Here is a 22,404-nt window from a genome sequence, read left to right as displayed (position 1 = left end):
GAGTCAGAGAAGTGAAGATAATTGGATGAATAAGAAAGGAAGGCAGCGAGAGAAGAGGGAGGCAGAATTAGGCCGATACCCACTAATTATCAAAATCCAGAAAAGAGCCGTTAAATTCTACAACCACCTGAAAAGAACCGATTCCCAAACCTTCCATAACAAAGCCATCACCTACAGAGAGATGAACCTGGAGAAGAGTCCCCTAAGCAAGCTGGTCCTAGGTCTCTGTTCATAAACACAAACACACCCCACAGAGCCCCAGGACAGCAGCACAATTAGACCCTAGCAAATCATAAGAAAACAAAAAGATAATTACTCAACATATTGGAAAGAATTAACAAAAAAAAAGAGCAAACTAGAATGCTATTTGGCCCTAAACAGAGAGTACACAGTGGCAGAATACCTGACCACTGTGACTGACCCAAACTTAAGGAAAGCGTTGACTATGTACAGACTCAGTGAGCATAGCCTTGCTATTGAGAAAGGTCGCCGTAGGCAGACATGGCTCTCAAGAGAAGACAGGCTAACCTCCTGCCCAATGTATGACCATATTAGAGACACATATTTCCCTCAGATTACACAGATCCACAAAGAATTCGAAAACAAACCCAATTTTGAGAAACTCCCATATCTACTGGGTGAAATTCCACAGTGTGCAATCACAGCAGGGAGATTTGTGACCTGTTGCCACGAGAAAAGGGCAACCAGTGAAGAACAAACACCATTGTAAATACAACCCATATTTAGTTCGCTTTTGTGTATTATCTACCTCACTTTCGTTGGCAATGTTTCCCATGCCAATAAAGCTCATTGAATTGATTTGAAAGGAGGGACGGTGTGAGTTGGGCCATCAACTTCTTTCACACCAATTGGAAATCACACCTGCTCTGTTATGGAACCATGTCACTCAACATAGAGTGTGAACTGAAAGTAAAGTCTCCTGCTGATCAGTTTGTAGGCATGGTTTCAATGCACATAACCAAATATTTTGGGTTCACACCTACAGACTTCAGAGAGAGAGCTCACTTTTGGGGTATCCATTTCTCTCATGAGCCTAGGTGAGAATACACACCCCTGTCCCGCCAGACTGTATGGGATATTTGGTGTCTGATGAGGATAAGTTCATACAGTTTGTCAGAGCTGCTGCGTGTGGAACGTCCTCTGTGCAGACTGGAAGATACAGTCCAGCACTAAAGTATACAAAGCAGGCAGCCATTTAGGTGTGTGTGTGCAGCAGTCAGAGCCACAGGAGGCAGACATGGTGCTGCTGTCTATTCAGCTGTGTGGTGTATGTGTGTGAATGTGTGTTCTGTTGTTAATCAGGGTTCTGTGGACCACCTGATGTGTTCTCTGCTCCTTCAGGATCCTCGTGTGTTCATCTCATCACACGATACTGCTCCTTCAGGGTCCTCGTGTGTCCATCTCATCACATCACATGATATGATATGATATGAGAGAGAGAGAGAGAGAGAGAGAGAGAGAGAGAGAGAGAGAGCTTTGTGTAGCAGCACACACTCACCAACATATACACAGTCACCAACACATACACACTTGGAAAATAGAAATCATACAAGAATGAAGAATATCATCGGATTCAAACGGTCACTGGTTACCTCTGTATTTGTCAGTGTTATCTTGACACCAAGTGGTCAGAGAAAATACTGCAACAGTTGCAAAAACCACTGTGAAAAGATGTTCTCACCTGCATTCTGTTTCAGGTACAATCATACCACCTGAGCAGTGGGGTAGAACATACTCCACTGACCCATATTCCTTCACATGGTATTAACAGGAAATGGGGGAGATTTCATGACAATGGAGTGACCTCTCATAGGCTGCATTAACACAGGCAGTCCAATAATTATATTTGTTTCACTATTTGATCTTTTGACCAATCAGTTCAGCTCTGAAAAAGTCCCGATGAGAAAAGATCTGATGTGATTGGTCAAAAGATCAATACGTGAGGGTACGAATAGTGTGTATAATAGTTTTATGTTTGAGCCCTGCATGCAAACCCATTGATTGTCTTGATTAGAGCACTTCTTCCATCACTCAGACATCACACTAACTGTTAGCTTCACACATTGCTTTTCATGTGACCGAATGTGTTCAGTACCTGTTGGGTTCCTTGGCCACCACCACAGAGACACAAAGCCAGTCATCCTCATCAGTGCCCCATTTCAGAGAGAACTAGAGGAGATAATTAGGCGTTGCAGCAGTTTCTCCTCCCTCCCACCATCTCTCGCTGTCTCGCACGCAAGCACACGCACACAGCGGAGATGAAGACAAAAAGGGAGAGATTATTTAAAAACGTAATCAATGGCCCTTTTGTTTCCATTCTGCTTCTGTCAAATGGTTATTCATGAGAATTGAACGGTGGTTGGTTGCAGTGCAACTCTAAAAATGCAATTTATACATTTGTCACGGACATTATAATCAGATTAGGCACATAATACACTGAAAATAAATCCTCCTTTTTGTAGAATGCCAGCGTCTGAATGGGGCCGTTTCGTTTATAATTTGTACGTTTATTTGCCACGTGCTCAGGTGTAAAACAGTACAGTGGAATTCTTACCTTGAGAGGTCTTTCCAACAATGCAGTGATAAGAATAATAATACTATAGATAATAATAATAATACTATAGATAATACTAATACTATAGATAATAATAATAATACTAATACTATAGATAATACTACTATAGATAATACCAATAATATAGATAATAATACTATAGATAATAATAATACTAATACTATAGATAAAAATACTATAGATAATAATAATACTAATACTATAGATAATTATCATACTAAAACTATAGATAATTATAATACTAATACTATAGATAATAATAATACTATAGATAATAATACTATAGATAATACTAATACTATAGATAATAATAATAATAATACTATAGATAATAATACTACAGATACTAATAATAGTAATACTATAGATAATAATACTATAGATAATAATACTAAAGATAATAATAATACGATAGATAATAATAATACTACAGATAATAATAATACGATAGATAATAATAATACTATAGATAATAATACTATAGATAATAATACTAATACTATAGATACTAATAATACGATAGATAATAATAATACTATAGATAATAATACTATAGATACTAATACTAATACTATAGATAATAATACTAATACTATAGATAATAATAATAATACGATAGATAATAATAATACTATAGATAATAATAATACTATAGATGTTAGGGTTTTCTTCCGATGAAGGAGAGGCGGACCAAAATGCAGCGTGGTAATTTTTATACATCTTTAATAAAGATGAAAAACGAACAATACAAAAACAAGAAACGTAACACGAAAACCTAACAGCCTATACTGGTGCAAAACAAACATAGAGACAGGAACAATCACCCACGAAACACTCAAAGAATATGGCTGCCTAAATATGGTTCCCAATCAGAGACAACGATAAACACCTGCCTCTGATTGAGAACCACTTCAGGCAACCATAGACTTACCTAGAGAACCCCACTATACCACAATCCCAATACCTACAAAAAAAAACAAGACAAAACACACCACAAAATAAACCCATGTCACACCCTGGCCTGACCAAAATAATAAAGAAAACACAAAAGACTAAGACCAGGGCGTGACAATAGATAATAATAATAAAAATACTATAGATAATAATAATACTATCGATAATAATAAAAAAAAATACTATAGATAACAATACTATAGATAATAATACTACTACTATAGATAATAATAATACTAATACTATAGATATTAATACTAATACCATAGATAATAATAATACTAATACTATAGATAATAATAATACTATGGATAATAATAATAATAATACTATAGATAATAATAATAATACTATAGATAATAATAATACTATAGATAATAATAATAATAATACTATAGATAATAATAATAATACTACTATAGATAATAATAATACAATTGATAATAATAATAATAATAATACTATAGATAATAATAATATGGATAATAACAATAATACTATAGATAATAATAATGCTATAGAAACTATTAATAATGCTATAGATACTAATAATAATACTACTATAGATAATAATAATACTATAGATAATAACGATAATACTATAGATAATAATAATACTATAGATAATAATAATAATACTAAAGATAACAATAATAATAATAATAATAATACTATAGATAACAATAGAACAGAAAAACATTTTTAAGTACAAATAAAAAACACACAATAACTATGATGAGAGTGAAATAAAATAGAATGCAGGTATATACAGTTCAGTGCCAGTACCTCATTCCATGTACAGGGGTACTGCAGTCATTGAGGTGGGTTTATACATATAAAGTGACTGGTAATGGGATATACACTAAGTGTACAAAACATTAGGAACGCCATCCTAATATTGAGTTGCATCCCCCTTTGCCCTCAGAGCAGCCTCAATTCGTCGAGACATGGACTCTACAAGGTGTTGAACGTGTTCTACAGAGATGCTGGCCCATGTTGACTCACACAATACTTCACACAGTTGTGTCAAGTTTGCTGGATGTCATTCTTGATACACACGGAAACTGTTGAGCGTGAATAACCCAGCAGCGTTGCAGTTCTTGAAGCCGGTGTGCCTGGCACCTACTACCATACCCCGTTCAAAGGCAGTTACATCTTTTGTCTTGCCCATTCAGCCGGTGAATGGCACAAATACACAATCCATGTCTCAATTGTCACAAGGATTAAAAATCCTTCTTTAACCTGTCTCCTCGCCTTCATCTACACTGATTGAAGTGCATTTAACAGGTGACATCAATAAGGGTTCATAGCCTTCACCTGGATTCACCTGCTCAATCTATGTCATGGAAATACATGTTTTGGATACTCAGTTTACATGTAAACAGGGCTTAAAAGTGGATGGTAGCAGAAATATATAAATACTTAAAGTCAGTGGCGATTTTAGCAAGTAAATATTGAAGGGGCAAACTCCCCCAAAAAGTGTTAGATGCATGCCAGCAAGCCCCTGCACAACACAAGACTAAACAATACATTAATAATGTCACTATAATGGCGACAAGCGGTGCCCACAAACTGTTAGGGCCTACATAAAGCTGTCCCAACAGCAGATCTTTCTTTTCAGCGCCATGGAGTGAATCCTTACCATCACTACAACTTGCTATCAGCGGAGCCTTGTCTGGCAGCTAAACAGTTCATTCAGCCTCATTTACTGCCTTTTTTAAACACATAGCTGATATGGCTGACTTGCTTAAACAAATGTGGTTTCTACTGACAATTGAGATGTACAAACTATGGCATAAGGGAACGATGAGCGGATAAGAGGCAATCCGTAATTTTGATTAAGACATTAATGAGCGAGCTAAGATAGACGTTGTAAATATAACTATGTGTTTAGCAGTTTTGAAATGCAGCAACAGAATGCAGAACATGGGCTGCTCTTACAGTATTTACCCTGTAAACCAAGTCAAAACCGTAGGATAAATAAAGGGGACATATAAGCAGACAATGAAAGCTCCTACAATATTAGTTTATGAAATTTCTTAAAAACAGGTTATAGGCTACATGTGCACCACCGAGTCAGAACAGTAACATTAGGCGAAATTAAGAGGTGAAAATATACCAAATTATTAGGGTGAGGCACATGGGCTACTAACAGCTTACTACTTAACATACACTTATGTATACTGTAACTAAGATGTAATACTATCTCACTGGCATACTACATCATTTATTCAGCAGCATATAAGACATTTTTGGACTCACCTTGTTGTGATGTGCTCACTTGAACAGGAAGGTGGCGCGGCAGTACTTCATGGTAAAATGTTGTAATCAAGGAAAGAGAAAGAGAAAGATTTACAATTCCGAGTTGGATGACCTTTCAAAACATATTTTCCCAGTCTGAGCTCGTTTATTCCCGACTTCCCAGTTGAAATGCTTGCTGTTAACCACTGTCACCGATTTCTTTCAAACCACTCATTGTTGAATTTGAGATTTCCAACTTGTTATGTAATGTTTATGTCCAATGTGTCACACCCTGGTCAAAGTATTTTGTGTTTATCTTTATTTATTTGGTCAGGCCAGGGTGTGGCATGGGTTTTTGTATGTGGTGTGTATGTATGGGGATTGTAGCTAGTGGGGTGTTCTAGCTAAGTCTATGGCTGTCTGAAGTGGTTCTCAATCAGAGGCAGGTGTTTATCGTTGTCTCTGATTGGGAACCATATTTAGGCAGCCATATTCTTTGAGTTTGTCGTGGGTGATTGTCCTTAGTGTCATTGTTCTGTGTTAGGTTACACAAGTATAGGCTGTTTCGGTTTTCATTAAGTTTATTGTTTTGGTAGTGTTTGTGTTTAGTGTGTTACTTCATTAAACATGGATTGCAATAGACACGCCGCATTTTGGTCCGACTCTCCTTCTCACCAAGAAAACCGTTACACAATGGCCAATGAGCACCAATTCATTTGATCTATCATTTATCTTTATTATTTATTTTCATATGACAAGGATTAAAAAGGATTTGCCAGTAGATTGTCGACTTGATTCATGATGATGACTGCTAGCTAAGATTTTGAAAGTAAGATGTTGACATGATCAGTCCAATCAAAGCTACTGTACATATAGCATGATGTCATTTTATCTGTGGCCAATGAACGTGAGCCTTCTTGGAAGGGCAATACTAATGTAACTATATGGCAGGACGAGGAGGACTAGAATTTTCGATGTCTACCCTTACTAAGGACTGGTGACGTAGTTTCCCCATGAGTGACAAAACACTGAGCCATTCATGGCACGCCACTCCTATTTTCTGCCCCACCACCACAGAAAGCACTGAGCTAGGCTGAAACACCTGCATTTTGGAGCTGCCTTACTCAAGAAAACAGAAAAGATGCATGCAGCTTTATTAACTCAATGATAAATATGTATTTTACATTGTTTGCAAACTGATATGTAACTCGTATTAATGCCAAAATAACATGCAAAACAGGCAAGCCACCTCAACAAAATACATATATTTTTATTTTACTATTTATTTTTGCTATGAATGTGTGTCTTAAAGAGCTCCATTTAACAGTCCTATGGCGAGGGGATAGAAGCTGTTATGGAGTCTGTTTGTCTGAGCCTTGATGCATCAGTATCGCCTGCGGGACGGGAGCAGGAAGAACAGTCCGTCGGCTGGAGTCTTTGGCAATTCTTCGGTCATTTCTCAGACACCGCTTGGCATATACGTCCACGATGACTGGAGGCTCGCCTCCAGTGATCCGCCTGCTGTCCGCACCACCCTATATAGGGTCTTCCGAACTGGGCAGTTGCCATACCAGACAGGGATACAACCAGTCCGAATGCTCTCAATGGTGAAGCTGTAAATCTGAGGGGACATGCCAAATAATTTCAGCCCCCTGAGGGAGAAGAGGCGCAGCTGTGCCTTCTTCACGACAGTTCTGGTGTGAGAAGACCATGTTAAGTCCTCAGTGATGTGGACAATGATGAACTTTAAGCTCTTGACCCTCTCCACTGCAGCCCCGTCGATGTGGATGGGGGTGTGCTCCTTGGTCTTGCTGACGTTGAAGGAGAGGTTGTTGTCCTGGCACCACACTGACAGTTCTCTGATCTCCTCCCTGTAGGCTGTCTCGTTGCCGGTGGTATCAGGCTTACCAGCGTTGTGTCATCAGCAAACTTGATGGAGTTGGAGTCGTGGCCAGATAGTGTATCTGTGTATGTATTAGAGCTCTACATATTCTTGCCATATAAAACCTACCATATGTGATATAAAACTGTTGCATGATTGGACAGACATGGCAAGTCTTTATGGCTCATGGAAACTGGTCCTAATGGAACGTGGACAGGAAGTGACTGGGTGTTGAGAGGTCAAGAGTCACAGGGTTTGTTTGTATGTCCTTAATACACAGAAGAAAAATAACGGACAAGAAATAGGGGAAGGACAGAAAAAGAAAGGAAACAATGAAAGAGGGATGGATTTATCTAGAGAGTAAAATAGAAAAAAAGAGGGGGGAGAGGTAGAGGAAAAAATATGGAAAATGTGAGGTGGAAGAGGGAAGACATACGATGAGTGCAGGGAGAGTGGGAAAAGAGAGGGAGCCAGACGGAAGGTGGGGGTGGAAGAGTTTTGTGCATAGTGTGAAATTTGATCATGTCAAGGAGACTTTACAGACAGCTGGGAAGTCCCCCCTCAGTTCTCCCTCGCCCCTTGCTTCCCAGCTAGGAATCTTCAGGAGAAAAAGAAGGCTGCAGCATCAGACTGGCTCCACAGTTAACTGTTAATTTACTTAGAGTGGAAGAGTTTGTCTTTATTTTAAAAAAAAATAATGTATTTAACTAGGTAAGTCAGTTAAGAACAAATTTTTATTTACAATGACGGCCTACCACAAGGCAAAAGGCCTCCTGCGGGGACGGGGATCTGAGAATAAAAATTAATTAAATAAAAACATACATCACGACAAGAGAGACAACACTACATAAAGAGAGACCTAAGACAGCAACATTGCAGCAGCACCACATGGTAGCAGCACAAAACGGGGTACAAACATTATTGGGCACAGACAACAGCACAAAGGGCAATAAGGTAGAGACAATACATCATCCAAAGCAACCACAACTGTCAGTAACAGTGTCCGTGATTGAGTCTTTGAATGTTTGTTGCAGCTCGTTCTAGTCTCTAGCTGCAGCGAACTGAAAAGACGAGCGACCCAGGAATGTGTGTGCTTTGGGGACCTTTAACAGAATGTGACTGACAGAATGGATGTTGTATGAGTGAGGGGGGCGTGAGGCCTAAGAGGGTTTTATAAATAAGCATCAACCAGTGGGTCTTGCGACGGGTTTACAGAGATGACCAGTTTACAGAGTATAGAGTGCAGTGATGTATCCTATAAGGTGCATTGGTGGCAAATATGATGGCCGAACAGTAAAAAATATCTAGCCGTTCGCCCTTACCTGCCGATCTATGAATTACGTCTCCGTAATCTAGCATGGGTAGGATTGTCATCTGAGTCAGAGTTAGTTTTGCAGCTGCGGTGAAAGAGGAGTGATTACGATAGAGGAAACCAAGTCTAGATTTAACTTCAGCCTGCAGCTTTGATATGTGCTGAGAGAAGGACAGTGTACCGTCTAGCCATACTCCCAAGTACTTGTATGAGGTGACTACCTCAAGCTCTGAACCCTCAGAGGTAGCAATCACACCTGTGGGGAGAGGGGCATTCTTTGTTTTGGAAGTGTTCAGAACAAGGTTAAGAGCAGAGAAAGCTTGTTGTAGGGTGTTTAACACAAAATCCAGGGAGGGGCCAGCTGGGTATAAGACTGTATTTTTTAAATTTGACCTTTATTTAACTAGGCAAGTCAGTTAAGAACAAATTCTTATTTACAATTCTTATTTAAAATACCAGGGAACAGTGGATTAACTGCCTTGTTCAGGGGCAGAACGACCGATTTTTACCTAGTCAGCTCAGAATTCGATCTAGCAACCTTTCGGTTACTGGCCCAACACTCTAAACACTAGGCTACCTGCCTCCCCAGATGTATAATCTGTATATAAATGGATGAGAGAGCTTCCTATTGCCTGAGCTATATTGTTGATGTAAATTGAGAAGAGCGTGGGGCCTAGGATCGAGCCTTGGTGTACAAACTTGGTGACAGGCAGTGGCTGAGACAGCAGATGTTCTGACTTTATACACTGCACTCATTGAGAGAGGTAGTTAGCGAACCAGGCCAAAAAGACCCCTCAGAGACATCAATAATTCTTAGCCGATCGACAAGAATGGAATGATCTACCGTATCACAAGCTTTGGCCAAGTCAATAAAAATAGCAGCACAACATTGCTGACTTAACACAGTAATGAAAATACACACAGGACACTGTGTCTTTTTAGTCACATTTATTGTCTTTATCCAGTATGACTACCTTTACACAGACATACCACTTCTCTATAGGAAAACAAAACTTCATAGGATTAGTTCAGCAGTATTACATTAGACTAAACTCAGTTATTTCATCATTTCATTTTTTCACTTTTTCAACATCTTCAAAGTTATAGGTTTGTTTTCGATTCTGTGTAAAGGTTCCCATGACTGATGAACATGCATATGACATTAAATTGTAATGAATATGCCACTAATCATAATGCACATTATTGAGAAGAATACCATACTGCATAACAATTCAAATACATACCAACATACAGATGAAGTTGTTATTTCATATAAAGGTATCAAACTCAATATGGATCAATACTGAAACACAATATGACAATATAAAGTTTACACAGCTAGTGTATTATCACAGTGCTATTGCTTCCAGCAAACAGAAAACGTTTATTTTCCTTGTAAAACAGCATTAAAATGGCACTTTATTTTCTTCTTTTGTTTTTGCTTCCCAACCGTATTGATAACTTTTTACGCCTCAACAAACAAGCATTGGCAATAATGGCACAATTCAAGCTTGTTGATGCAAAATCTGTTTTCTGTTTCCTGAAATCACAACGCTTGAATAAGATGTAAAAAAAAGATTCAAGAATAAAAAATAAGATTTAAAAACTCAAAATGGACAAACAAACGACAAAATGCGCTCCCTGCACATTTGCCAACAATACTATTGATAGCACATTACCTTAACCAAACAAAGTTCGAGATCACCTAGATGTTTCAATAGAACACTGATCTACCCAGAACACAGTAGTGGTGTTTGTAACATTTTGTTCAATAGGAGGCCAAAGGGATTTATTTTGGTTCCCAGTTTGATAAAAAAAAAAAAAAATTCTCAATACCCCTGAATTTTCTGTTAGGATCACTGACCTGCAGAATTCAACACAATATCAATTGAATTGAGCTAATTTGAAAACTATCATCTCACCCCTGCAAAAAGGGCTCATCTTTGCATTTATTGCTGCTCACAAAGTCGGTTTAAACCCAAACCTCCACACCTAAAAAACGAACAAAAAACACTAGTCTACGATTCTCCCTTGAAACAATGAAAGGCACGACTGGTCAGAACGAAGAACAAAACAGACCCAAAACAAATCCTGGGCAGCTTTAGGACAGAAAGCCACGGCCCCAAACTATACCTTTCCCACTGATGTACGGCTTGTCTTTCTTTCTGATTCTTCATTCTTTTCAAACCTAAATGATGTACCAAGATTTGGCACGATAAACAAAGAGAGAATGAAACAATTCCAATTTGGAATTTAATCGTTGCACTTGCAGAGAATTCTGTGAGCCAGTGATCCCTTATCAGTGTGACACCCTGGTAAGAAGCTGGAAAAACCAAAATAATTTTGTCACTCCATTTCTTCCCCCAATAACTTCTTACCATTTTTGGAATCAGAGTGTCGTCAAGTTTCTCTGCGTTATCTTTGAACTATTCCTAGGAATAATAAATACATGAAAACCCCAGAATTAGCTCACCCTGGATTTCGTTTAGAACATGGCAGCAGAACAAACATAAAATCAAACCATCAGCATAATAATAATATGAGACATAACAATAAAAGGATGCTTATTCAGTTGGACAAATTCTCAGAATCTTAACAGTAGGACTGTGGTTTGCGGTGTGGCTTTAGGAGAGTAAATGGTCTCTATGGATGATACAAAGAGACAACATATAGGAGGAAATATATTCCTATATGTGTATACTTGACTAAATAACTCAAACCATAGCACTAAACCTTTCCTAGGTTAATAATATAAAGTTATAATACTATAATAAAAGTGCACAGGTTAAAGAAAAAAAGATATATAAAAAAATAAAAAGATCAAAACGGTTTGTTGATTTACATTGAGGAAAGACCCCGACTCCCCTGGCTTCTCATGGGAGGGATACCTCAAATAATCACAAACTCTGATCATCATTTTACTAGGAGGGCAGAGTTCACTGTACTTGTGAGCATCGTCTTCCGGCAGCAGCACTGGGAAATGTGAAATACCTTTTCATTCCCACACATAGGACATAGAGGTTAGAGGTCATATAGGTTATAGAGGCCATAGAGGACATATAGATCATGCTATATAGTGAGTTAAAGGGCAACTTGGAGGAATATTTCATATTCATATAAGAGATTTTGTTTGGTCGGGTTTTACAATTTTGGCCTCTAGGGCTAGCTGATTTCAGGAACACTGAATGTGACGTCGGCAGTGTTAGAGGATCCTGAGTTTGAGGATCCTCATCCGGGCAGAATTAAATTAATACAAAATGAAGAAACATAGAAATCAGAAAAATGTGCATTATTGGTCAATTTAGACTTGGTCAGTAATGATGCCAGTCCAATCAAAAACACGAAATAAGAAAGAGTAAAAAGATGAACGCCGAAGCCCCAGTTAGTTATAGTTGCTACTAACTACAGGTAGGTGCAAACTGGGTTAGTTATAGTTGCTACTAACTACAGGTAGGTGCAAACTGGGTTAGTTATAGTTGCTACTAACTACAGGTAGGTGCAAACTGGGTTAGTTATAGTTGCTACTAACTACAGGTAGGTGCAAACTGGGTTAGTTATAGTTGCTACTAACTACAGGTAGGTGCAAACTGGGTTAGTTATCAACATCATGTCAATATGTTCTAGAGGAGCTGATGTAAAAGCACTATTGCCTGAGGAAGACCAGCAAGTGCGAGAAGCCGATGACCTCACAAGTACTATGACCTTTGACACCTCCAAAACACAGACCCCCCCCCCAATGGCATGCAGGTTAATGAGAACGGGCATGTTTTTTATTTGTTGCATGCAGGCTCTCAACCAATCAAAAATCTAATTAAGAGCGTGTGAGAGAACTCAACATTGATGTGGGCAGAGCCTGCAGACAGAGGTAGGAGGAGTTTATTCTGGTGGCATTCTATTGATGACACCAGATAAACGGACATTGATCTCAAACTAGACCAAGAGAACTGGGGGGGGGGGGGGGGGGGGGGTCTCTCTAGTCACAATCACATCCTGGATTATTAAATCTATCTATTGCTCAGTGAATCCTTAGAGCCGAAACAAGGAAAGGGGGATAGAGGGTCAACTAATTTGAATCAATGTCCACTGGTAAGATTCCACAGTTAGAGACAAAGTAGTTAAACAAAATGTATCATTTTTTTGAATCACCAAGGGTTTAGAGCACCTCAAATAACCCTGGAACCCATGTCTCCAAACACAGAATCAAATTCATGATCAGCATCGTTTAAACACTATTATTAGTCCTCTGTTCTCTCCTAGTCTCTACACTCAGCGCAAACTGATATAAACAAAGAGTGAATCTATCGCTGTCACTTAAGTGGAACAATAACCGAAGAGTGATTTTCACTCAGTGGAGGTGTATGAATGATGTGAACACAGTCTCCATACTGTGTTGTGTGTCTAAAGGCCTCGTAGGGCAGCACAGCACATACTCAACTCAAGCAGGGTTGGGGATGTCCCTCGTTCTGAGGAATGACAGCTCTCCCTCTCTATTCCAGAGAGAGGGGGCCTAGGAGGATCCTAGAAGATTCTAACCTGATTACAATCATATCATTAAGAATATATCGTTTTTTATATGTTACTGGTAGAAAAAGCATAATTTGATGAATCTTCAAGGATTTCCTGGTATCAACCCTGCTTTTAGCATCATAAAGCTAACAATGTGTGGTTATGTAAAACGTGGATTTATCTAACACAAGCCCCACATTTATTTTTATCTGCCTGGCACAAGCTTGCAAGGTTTAAAGCTTTTTTGGGGGGTAATGAAGACAGTATATTGGTTTGTCCTCTTGCATACAAACAGCATCTCAGAAATGAACGACCCTCCATTTATAATATTTTCAGACAACAACATACACATACAGATCACTGAGATCACTCTCACTCACACAGACACACACACAGACAGACACACAGACACACGCAGGGTTCAGAACACGCATACGCGTGAGGACGTTACCTGATGATATTCAGAGTCCCCCCCCCCCCCCCCCCCCCCCCCACACACACAAATCCCCCTCTCGACTTAAAGGGGGAGTGGCGTTTCAGGGCGAGCAAGCTGCTGACAATCTAAAAGAGAGAGAGAGGGGTTGTCATGACAACCAAGTGACGAGACACAGGTTAGAGTCATGAGGAGGAGGACAGGGTTTTCAGCCACATAACCACACATAGTTCATTTGAGAGCTCAAAAGGGCCTCCAAAAAGAGAGGGAAAGGAGATAGAGGGAGAGATGAGCATCAGGGTGATAGACACAAAGACGGGGCTTTACATCGATAGATAGATATAGTTGATATCAAGTGCTTGGGTCGACAGGCACTTTGCTGAAGGTTGTCAGTTTTGTTTGCAGAATTATGATCCGGATCTGGGTGCCATTGATTTTTGTGCTTTTTTTAGGATCTTTACTGATGTTACAAAAATCACCATCAATCAAAACTATATTGTATCTGTTCACAGTTATTTTATCCTTTTCTAATAGAAGTTAGAACCTGAGGCACCTATTCTGAAGTGCACTTAATTTAGGTGTAGAGATCGTTTCGTCTTGCTTTCGTTCTCTAGTAATATGGCTCTGAAAGAACACCAATATGACATATACTGGGTCACATGGAATAGCCCTCCATTTCTTTCAGCAGACGCTAAATAACTGCTCTGGTTAAAATGTACAGCCCTGTAGTACATAGCTTGTGCTGTGCCACACACCTTTTTACATAGAAAAAACAGTTAAAAGCTCAGTAGCATTCTCAGCTGCAATGCCATGCGATTGATCTGAATTAATCCTGAAATTAAACACCTGTGGTCTTAGGTGCTCCTTTACCACCCACCTCCGACATCACTAATCATCAGCCAACCCGCTTTGAGAGTTTTGAAATTCAGTTAGAAAACCCAGCAAATCACACTGGACTCCCCTAAGCAACAGCATGGGGAGTTTGCATATTGTTTTGTTTCATTTGTTTATGTAAACATTAAAGAGTGACCTGATTGGTCAGCGGGTTGCTGGGCTGGCTCAGTCCTGGGGGGCCAGGAGAGAGGAGGATGGGAGGCTTTATCGAAGGAGCACCAACGCCAACAGACGAGCAACACAAGGAGAGGATGTCAGCTTCAGTCACATGACCCCTTAGTGACACCCTCTTCCCAAGTCCCCACCCCCTAAGTGCATTACAGTTACCAGGCAACACACTCAGGGGGTTCAGAACACACTAAGCACAAATGCTGCCACCTTTAACATCATCGTAAGTGCAGCACCCCATAATATCCACAGAAGCCTACCGGCAGCCGGTTGAGACCCTATCCACATGCTATACATTATGTCTACAACAGTCCCAAACTTCTAGTGCACACTGTACTGTACATGCACATCTGCATTCCCCTAAACATTTACACTAGCAGACGTGAGTGGCTATACGTGGCCATGGGCATACTTATGTACTGTAGGTTAGACACACACCAGGCCCTATGTGGCTACAGGCTGGGCAGGCAGGGAGCTAAGCGAGCATAGTGGGGCTCTTTAACATTAATGCAGGGGAGAGCCTCGGGCTCCTCCCCTCTGTACACAGCAGTCCCGTGCTGACAACGCAGCCGCTTCAGTCGCAGTAGATCTTGTACTTCTCGCTGCAGAAGACCACAGGGCCTCCACGGATGCAGTTGGGCATGGCGTTGAGCTCGTTGGGGCGGCCGATCCCGGCACAGGTGAGGCCGTGACTAATGCGTGGGTTGTTGGCGGCGTTGATCTGCCCGTTAGTGGTTCTGCCGTTAGTGGTTTTGGCTTTTGGTTTGCCTCCGCGGCGGGTCTGCTCGGTGTCAAACTCCAGGTCCTCCAGGCGCTGGGTCAGGGCCAGCTTCTGCTGGATGGCCATACGGAGCAGGGAGTTCAGGGTCTTCTTCTCATCCTCCGCCGCAGACAGCTGTCTCTGCATCTCATCCAGCTGAGTCACATACTCATCACAGCTACAGCAGAGAAGGAGGGAGAGAGAGAGATACAGAAATAAGGAGAGAGAGAGAGACTTGACTTTTTGTCTTTCTTTACTGAAACTCATTTCATTTTTAAAAAACTCACACCCCCTTAAAAATAAAACATCTAAATATATCCTGTACTGCATACATGTACCATACTCACCTTTCCATTTACCACATGATACAAACCGACATCACAATACCCAAAACAATACCCACTTCTACAACCGTATATCCAAAACATCTTCCCCAGCTATACAGACAAACACAGTTTCTTTCATTACACAGAAAGGACACCACTGTCCGACTCCCAGTTCAGCCCGTACCAACCAGCTGTTAGTGGCCAGGGCTCCATGAAGAACCCTCCACTGGAGGCCCCCTGACCTCTTTGGTACTGGGGGTTTGTAGAGCCCCCTCCACCTAAAACCCACCATACTCTCCGCCCCACATATCCCCTGCCACTGATGTGCCTTCACTCCTGTTAGGCTTCTAATGTTCCTAACCTTAACGCAGAGGTTGTAGAGGGCTTTAACTCCCACATCCTCAAACTCCCTCAGGCTCCTAATGTTCCTCACCTTAATGCAGAGGTTGTAGAGGGCTTTACCCCCCACATCCTCAAACTCCCCCAGGCTCCTAATGTTCCTCACCTTAATGCAGAGGTTGTAGAGGGCTTTACCTCCCACATCCTCAAACTCCCCCAGGCTCCTAATGTTCCTCACCTTAATGCAGAGGTTGTAGAGGGCTTTACCTCCCACATCCTCAAACTCCCCCAGGCTCCTAATGTTTCTCACCTTAATCCCGAGGTTGTAGAGGGCTTTAACTCCCACATCCTCAAACTCCCCCAGGCTCAGAGTGTAAAATCTAACAAGTCCTCCAGACCCCCTTGCCAGTCTCCAGTCTCTGCCATCACCTGCAGTTGCGAAAACATTGGTGGCCGCTCCCCCTTCGGCCGCTCAAACACCCCCCCTTACCGGCTCAGACAGTGCCTCCTGGACCTCCTCCAGGAATCTCTCCAGCAGCCTAAGAGACATTATTCCTGTTTGTTGTGCCAAGACTTCCGGGGTTTTCCACCCCTCCTCTCCCAGCAGACTCAGGTCACCCAGCCTCTGTAAACCCCCTGCCATCAGTTGCCTCTGCAGGGTGGCCGACTGAACCGATTTCAAAGGGATGGCTGGGTTGTTGAAGATAGGCTCCTCCCTCCCACACCCACAGCCCAGGCTTCACACCCCCTTCTCGTATGGACCTTAGCAGCTGCCAGGCCCTCAGCACTGCATAGTACAAATCTGAGAGACCTGCTGTACTCAGCCTCTCCAACTTCATGAGGAACAGCTGCCGGTCCAACCCTAATCCGCCAGCTCTCCTCAGCAGCATGCATGCTGGTTCCCTCCAGCCGACATCGGTATGGTACAGCAGTCTCTGCACCGCCCTTTGACCGGAAAGCAGCCATCCTGCTCTCCAGTTCCACCAGGCCCTGTCCTCCTTCGTGGACGGTCATGGACAACACTGCCGCCCTCAGCCAGTGATGGTCCGATCAGAAGAAGTCCACCAGCTTGCGTTGCTGGTCTGCGAGCAGGGGGATTGAGGACAGCCAGTTTATACCACAGGGAAGATGCCACCAGGTTGTTGATTATCAGCACCCTCCCTCTATATGACACTTTGGACAGGAGCCACCTCCACCTGGCCAGTCTTGACACCACTACCTGTGACAGCCCCTCCCAGCTCTTCCTGACCAACTTCTCCGAGCCCAGGTACACCCCCGACACTTCAAACCCTTCACAACCCCACTGCAAACCCCCTGGAAGCAGAGGAGCCCTATCCCCCATGCTCCACATTACAGAGCTTTGCTCTTGCCCCACTTAGCTGAAGAAGCTCCCTCGTACACCTTCAGACTGGTCTCTAGTGCCTGCATATCCCGACCATCCCTGACCATCACAGAAACATCATCTGCATATGCTGACACTGCTATGCCTGCCACCACATCCATGCCTGTCCAGTACACTCTCTGCAGTCTCCTGCGTAGCAGTCCCAAAAAGGCTCAATGGCTAGTGTGTATAACTGCCCAGATAGAGGGCATCCTTGTCTAATGCCCCGTCTCACCCAGACTGGCCTACTGAGCCCCCCTCCCACCTTAACCATACATGACGCCCAAGCATACAACAGCTTCACACAGGTCAAAAAAACTCTTCCCAAACCCAAACATCACATTAAACCTGATACTCATGGTCCACTCTATCAAAAGACATGGTCCACTCTTGATCTAAAGAGACCAGTCCAAAGTTCACTTTAGAACCTCTCGACAAGTCCAACATGTCCCTAATTAAGAACAATTTGTCCGTGATTGAGTGTCCCGGTACACAATATGTTTGGTCCTTCTGTACTATCGAGTCCAAATGGGACTTCAGTCTGTTAGAGATGACCTTGGCAAATATCTTGTAGTCCGTACAGAGTAATGCCACAGGCCTCCAGTTCTTAAGTTCACACAAGTCCCCTTTTTGGGCAGAGTCAGAGCCGCCCGAAGGCAGCTCATCGGCAACTCTCTTACCCCGACGCATTCACACAACATGCAAAATAAGTCCTGTCCAATTATTCCCCAGAATCTTTTAGAAAACTCCACTGGGAGTCCATCGAACCCCGGTGCACGACCGGGGGACATCTGGGTTACGGCCTCTGCCAGTTCATGGGACAACAGAGGAATGTCCATTTTATCCCTCATCTACACCACCCTCCATAGCATGACTAGACCCAGCCTCAGCTACACCACCCTCCATAGCATGACTAGACCCAGTCTCATCTACACCACCCTCCATAGCATGACTAGACCCAGCCTCATCTACACCACCCTCCATAACCTGACTAGATCCAGCCTCATCTACACCACCATCCATAGCATGAGTAGACCCAGTCGCATCTACACCACCCTCCATAGCATGACTAGACCCAGTCTCATCTACACCCCCCTCCATAGCATGACTAGACCCAGCTTCAGCTACCCCACAATCTCTAGCCTGACTAGACCCAGCCTCCGCTACCCCACCATCTCTAGCCTGACTAGGCCCAGATTCATCTACACCACCATCCCTGGCATGACTATGCCCAGCCTCTGCTGTCTGCATCTCATTACCCCCTGCACGTTGACTTCGATTTCTCCCACTGGTGCTTGTGCCCTCACCTTGTCTATGGCCTTTATGTGGGCACGCAAAGCTCTTATGCCCCAAATCCCCACACTCAAAACACTGTAGACTATCTGTGCTGGCAAACCCTGCATAGAGCCCCTCCCCATGCCTCACTTTAAAAATGCATTTTTAGCTGTTGCTCATTGTTATTCAGAAACATAAACACTTGCCTCCGGAAGGAAACAACGTGCTTAACGGCATCTGCCTGAAAACCTGCTGACAGTACACGATGACCACTAGCAAACTTACCTAAACGACTCAGCTCTTTCCTGATTTGATCCTCCGTAATAAATGGAGGCACGTTTTCAACTACCACTCTTGTCGAAGGGGTAGAGAGAGGTGAAGTTGGCACCAACACACCACTTACAAATATTCCACTTTCAATTAGCCTACCAACCAAGTCTGCTCTTTTCATGAACACAACCACAGCTTTGTTCATTCTAGAAGCAGAATGTATAAGTTCAGCTCCTACCTGTTCACCGACTGCAAGCAGAACCTCCTCCACCTTAACTCCATTCTCAGGAACACACCTGAATCCATGCTGTATTGACAGCGTCTCCTCCGCACTAGGCTGAGAAGCCATCGCACACACCACACCTTCCAAACCCCAGGGAACTTACTCTGTCCTCTTCCAACCTAACTTTGAAAAAACTGTGGATACCGCTAAAACAAATATTGCATTAACCCTCCACCATAGAAAATAAAATTGAAAGAAAAGACCAAGAAAAGAAACAAGAAAGTTAGTTAGGACAGAGTCCTCCACACCAAACACTCAAACTCCCCAAAACTCTCAGCATGCACTGCAAGAGAGAGAGAAAGAAAGAGGGAGAGAGGGAAATGGGGGAGAGAGAGAGCGGGATAGGGAGAGAGAGAGAGCAAGATGGGAGACAGAGAGGGATATAGAGAGGGATGGGATGAGAGAGAGAGTGATAGGGAGAGAATAAGAGAGGGAGAGGGATAGAGAGAGAGAGAGAGAGAGAGAGAGAGAGAGAGAGAGGGATGGGAGGAGAGATAGAGAGACGGAGAGGGAGAGAGAGAGGGATAGATAGAGAGGGATGGGAGGAGAGAGAGTGATAGGGAGAGAGAGAGGGGGATAGAGAGAGAGGGATGGGAGGAGAGAGAGTGATAGGGAGAGAGATAGGGGGATATAGAGAGAGGGATGGGAAGAGAGAGAGTGATAGGGAGAGAGAGAGGGGGATAGAGAGAGAGGGATGGGAGGAGAGAGTGATAGGGAGAGAGAGAGAGGGATAGAGAGAGAGGGATGGGAGGAGAGAGAGTGATAGGGAGAGAGAGAGGGGGATAGAGAGAGAGGGATGGGAGGAGAGAGCGATAGGGAGAGAGAGAGAGAGATAGAGAGAGGGGGACGTCGAGGAGAGAGAGGGATGGGAGGAGAGAGAGGGATGGGAGGAGAGAGAGAGTGATAGGGAGAGAGAGTGAGAGGGAGGGAGAGAGGGATGGGAGGAGAGAGTGATAGGGAGAGAGAGAGAGGGATAGAGAGAGAGGGAAGTCGAGGAGAGAGAGGGATGGGAGGAGAGAGAGGGACAGATAGAGAGGGATGGGAGGAGAGAGAGAGTGATAGGGAGAGAGAGTGAGAGGGAGAGAGAGAGAGGGATGGGGGGAGAGATAGAGAGGGAGAGAGAGGGATAGAGAGAGAGGGATGGGGGGAGAGATAGAGAGGGAGAGAGAGGGATAGGAAGAGAGAGAGGGATGGGAGGAGAGATGGAGAGTGAGAGAGAGAGGGATAGGGAGAGAGGGGGATGGGAGGAGAGATAGAGAGTGAGAGAGAGGGATAGGGAGAGAGAGGGATGGGAGGAGAGATAGAGAGGGATAGAGAGAGAAAGAGAGAAAGGAGGAAAGGGGGAGAGAGGGATAGGGAGAGAGATAGGGAGAGAGGGGGGTGGGAGGAGAGATAGAGTGAGAGAGAGGGATAAGGAGAGAGAAGGATGGGAGGAGAGCGAGAGAGGGAGGGGGAGGGATAGAGAGAGAGCAAGATCACATTAGAATCAGGCATTTGTCTCCAAAGTAAGTGATATTCCAGTCTTTGAACTTGAACACCAGAGAAGATAATTGAGACATTTTCATTGGCCATCCAGTAGGTGGCAGTAGCAACCTGCACTGTAAACTGCCAAAGGTACAGTGTCGCAGTGACTTTGGTCTGTAGGGTTCACTACCGTGGGTAGTAAACCATACAGTCAAATAGTCATATAGTCCATTCAGACTATTCATATTGTCTGTGGCCATATCTGAAAGATTTCACTTCCCTTTGAGCCCTCTGAATACCAATGCAAGAAACACGTTTTGACCTATATTCGCCTTGACCTACCTCCCTAGGGCCTATCTTCACCACCAGATAGAGCCCTTAAGGTGTCTACCAAGTCTACGGCACTGTCATTTCACCAGACTATCTCTCCATCTCCCCAAGCACCTAAACTTTTGTCATCTTGTAAGAACAACAGGATCTCATTTCACCCCCACAAGACCTCATCTAAGTGTTGCACTGAGACAATAGAGAATGTAGAGATGTATTTACTATTCACAGCCCCCCCCCTTCATCAAACTGTTCATCTCAAGGCCCAGCCACACATGACTCACTTTGTGCTGCTAATATCCAAACACAGTATGGTAATATATGCAGAGTTTATTAGCCTAACATACAGCCCATTTGAATGTGTCCCCGGTTTTCATGTGGTCTATGCTGATGAGGACTAAAAACTCTATGGTTGTGATTAACATTCATTCTGAATGCAGCTCTACCGTGTGCCTCAGTTTGTCTGTCTGCATGACAATATGAGGAGTCTGAGCACAGAGCGAGTTAATAATAGATCACGCACAAAGGAGGAAATGTCCCTCCTGCATCACCTAAGGAATGGGCTAAGGGAGAGAGAGAAGAAGAAGAGGGGGAAAACGAGAGAGGTGCAAGGGATGGAGAGGTGCAAGATTGGAAGAGATACAGTTGAAGTTGGAAGTTTACATACACTTAGGTTGGAGTCATTAAAACTCGTTTTTCAACCACTCCACAAACTATAGCTTTGTTAAGTTGGTTAGGACATCTACTTTGTGCATGACACAAGTAATTTTTCCAACAATTGTTTACGGACAGATTATTTCACTTACAATTCACTGTATAACAATTCCAGTGTGTCAGAAGTTTACATACACTAAGTTGACTGTGCCTTTAAACAGCCTGGAAAATTCCAAAAAATGATGTAATGTCTTTAGAAGCTTCTGATTTACATCATTTGAGTCATTTGGAGGTGTACCTGTGGATGTATTTCAAGGACTACCTTAAAACCAGTGCCTC

General features: G+C 42.7%; 1 protein-coding gene across 1 annotated transcript in view; it reads right to left on the bottom strand.

Annotated features, from left to right (window-relative positions):
• Positions 1–9,918: 9,918 nt before the first annotated feature.
• LOC110492421 (protein bicaudal D homolog 2) overlaps positions 9,919–22,404 on the bottom strand; it is an 83,857-nt gene continuing 71,371 nt past the window's right edge. Inside the window, exon 10 of the mRNA XM_021566731.2 lies at positions 9,919–15,924. Coding sequence (XP_021422406.2) covers positions 15,561–15,924 — 364 coding nt within the window. The 3' untranslated portion in view covers positions 9,919–15,560. The remainder of the gene's footprint in view (positions 15,925–22,404) is intronic.

The sequence above is a fragment of the Oncorhynchus mykiss genome, chromosome 16 (genome assembly GCF_013265735.2).
Source record: "Oncorhynchus mykiss isolate Arlee chromosome 16, USDA_OmykA_1.1, whole genome shotgun sequence".
NCBI classification, from domain to species: domain Eukaryota; kingdom Metazoa; phylum Chordata; class Actinopteri; order Salmoniformes; family Salmonidae; genus Oncorhynchus; species Oncorhynchus mykiss.
This window is presented reverse-complemented; position numbering and strand designations above follow the sequence as displayed.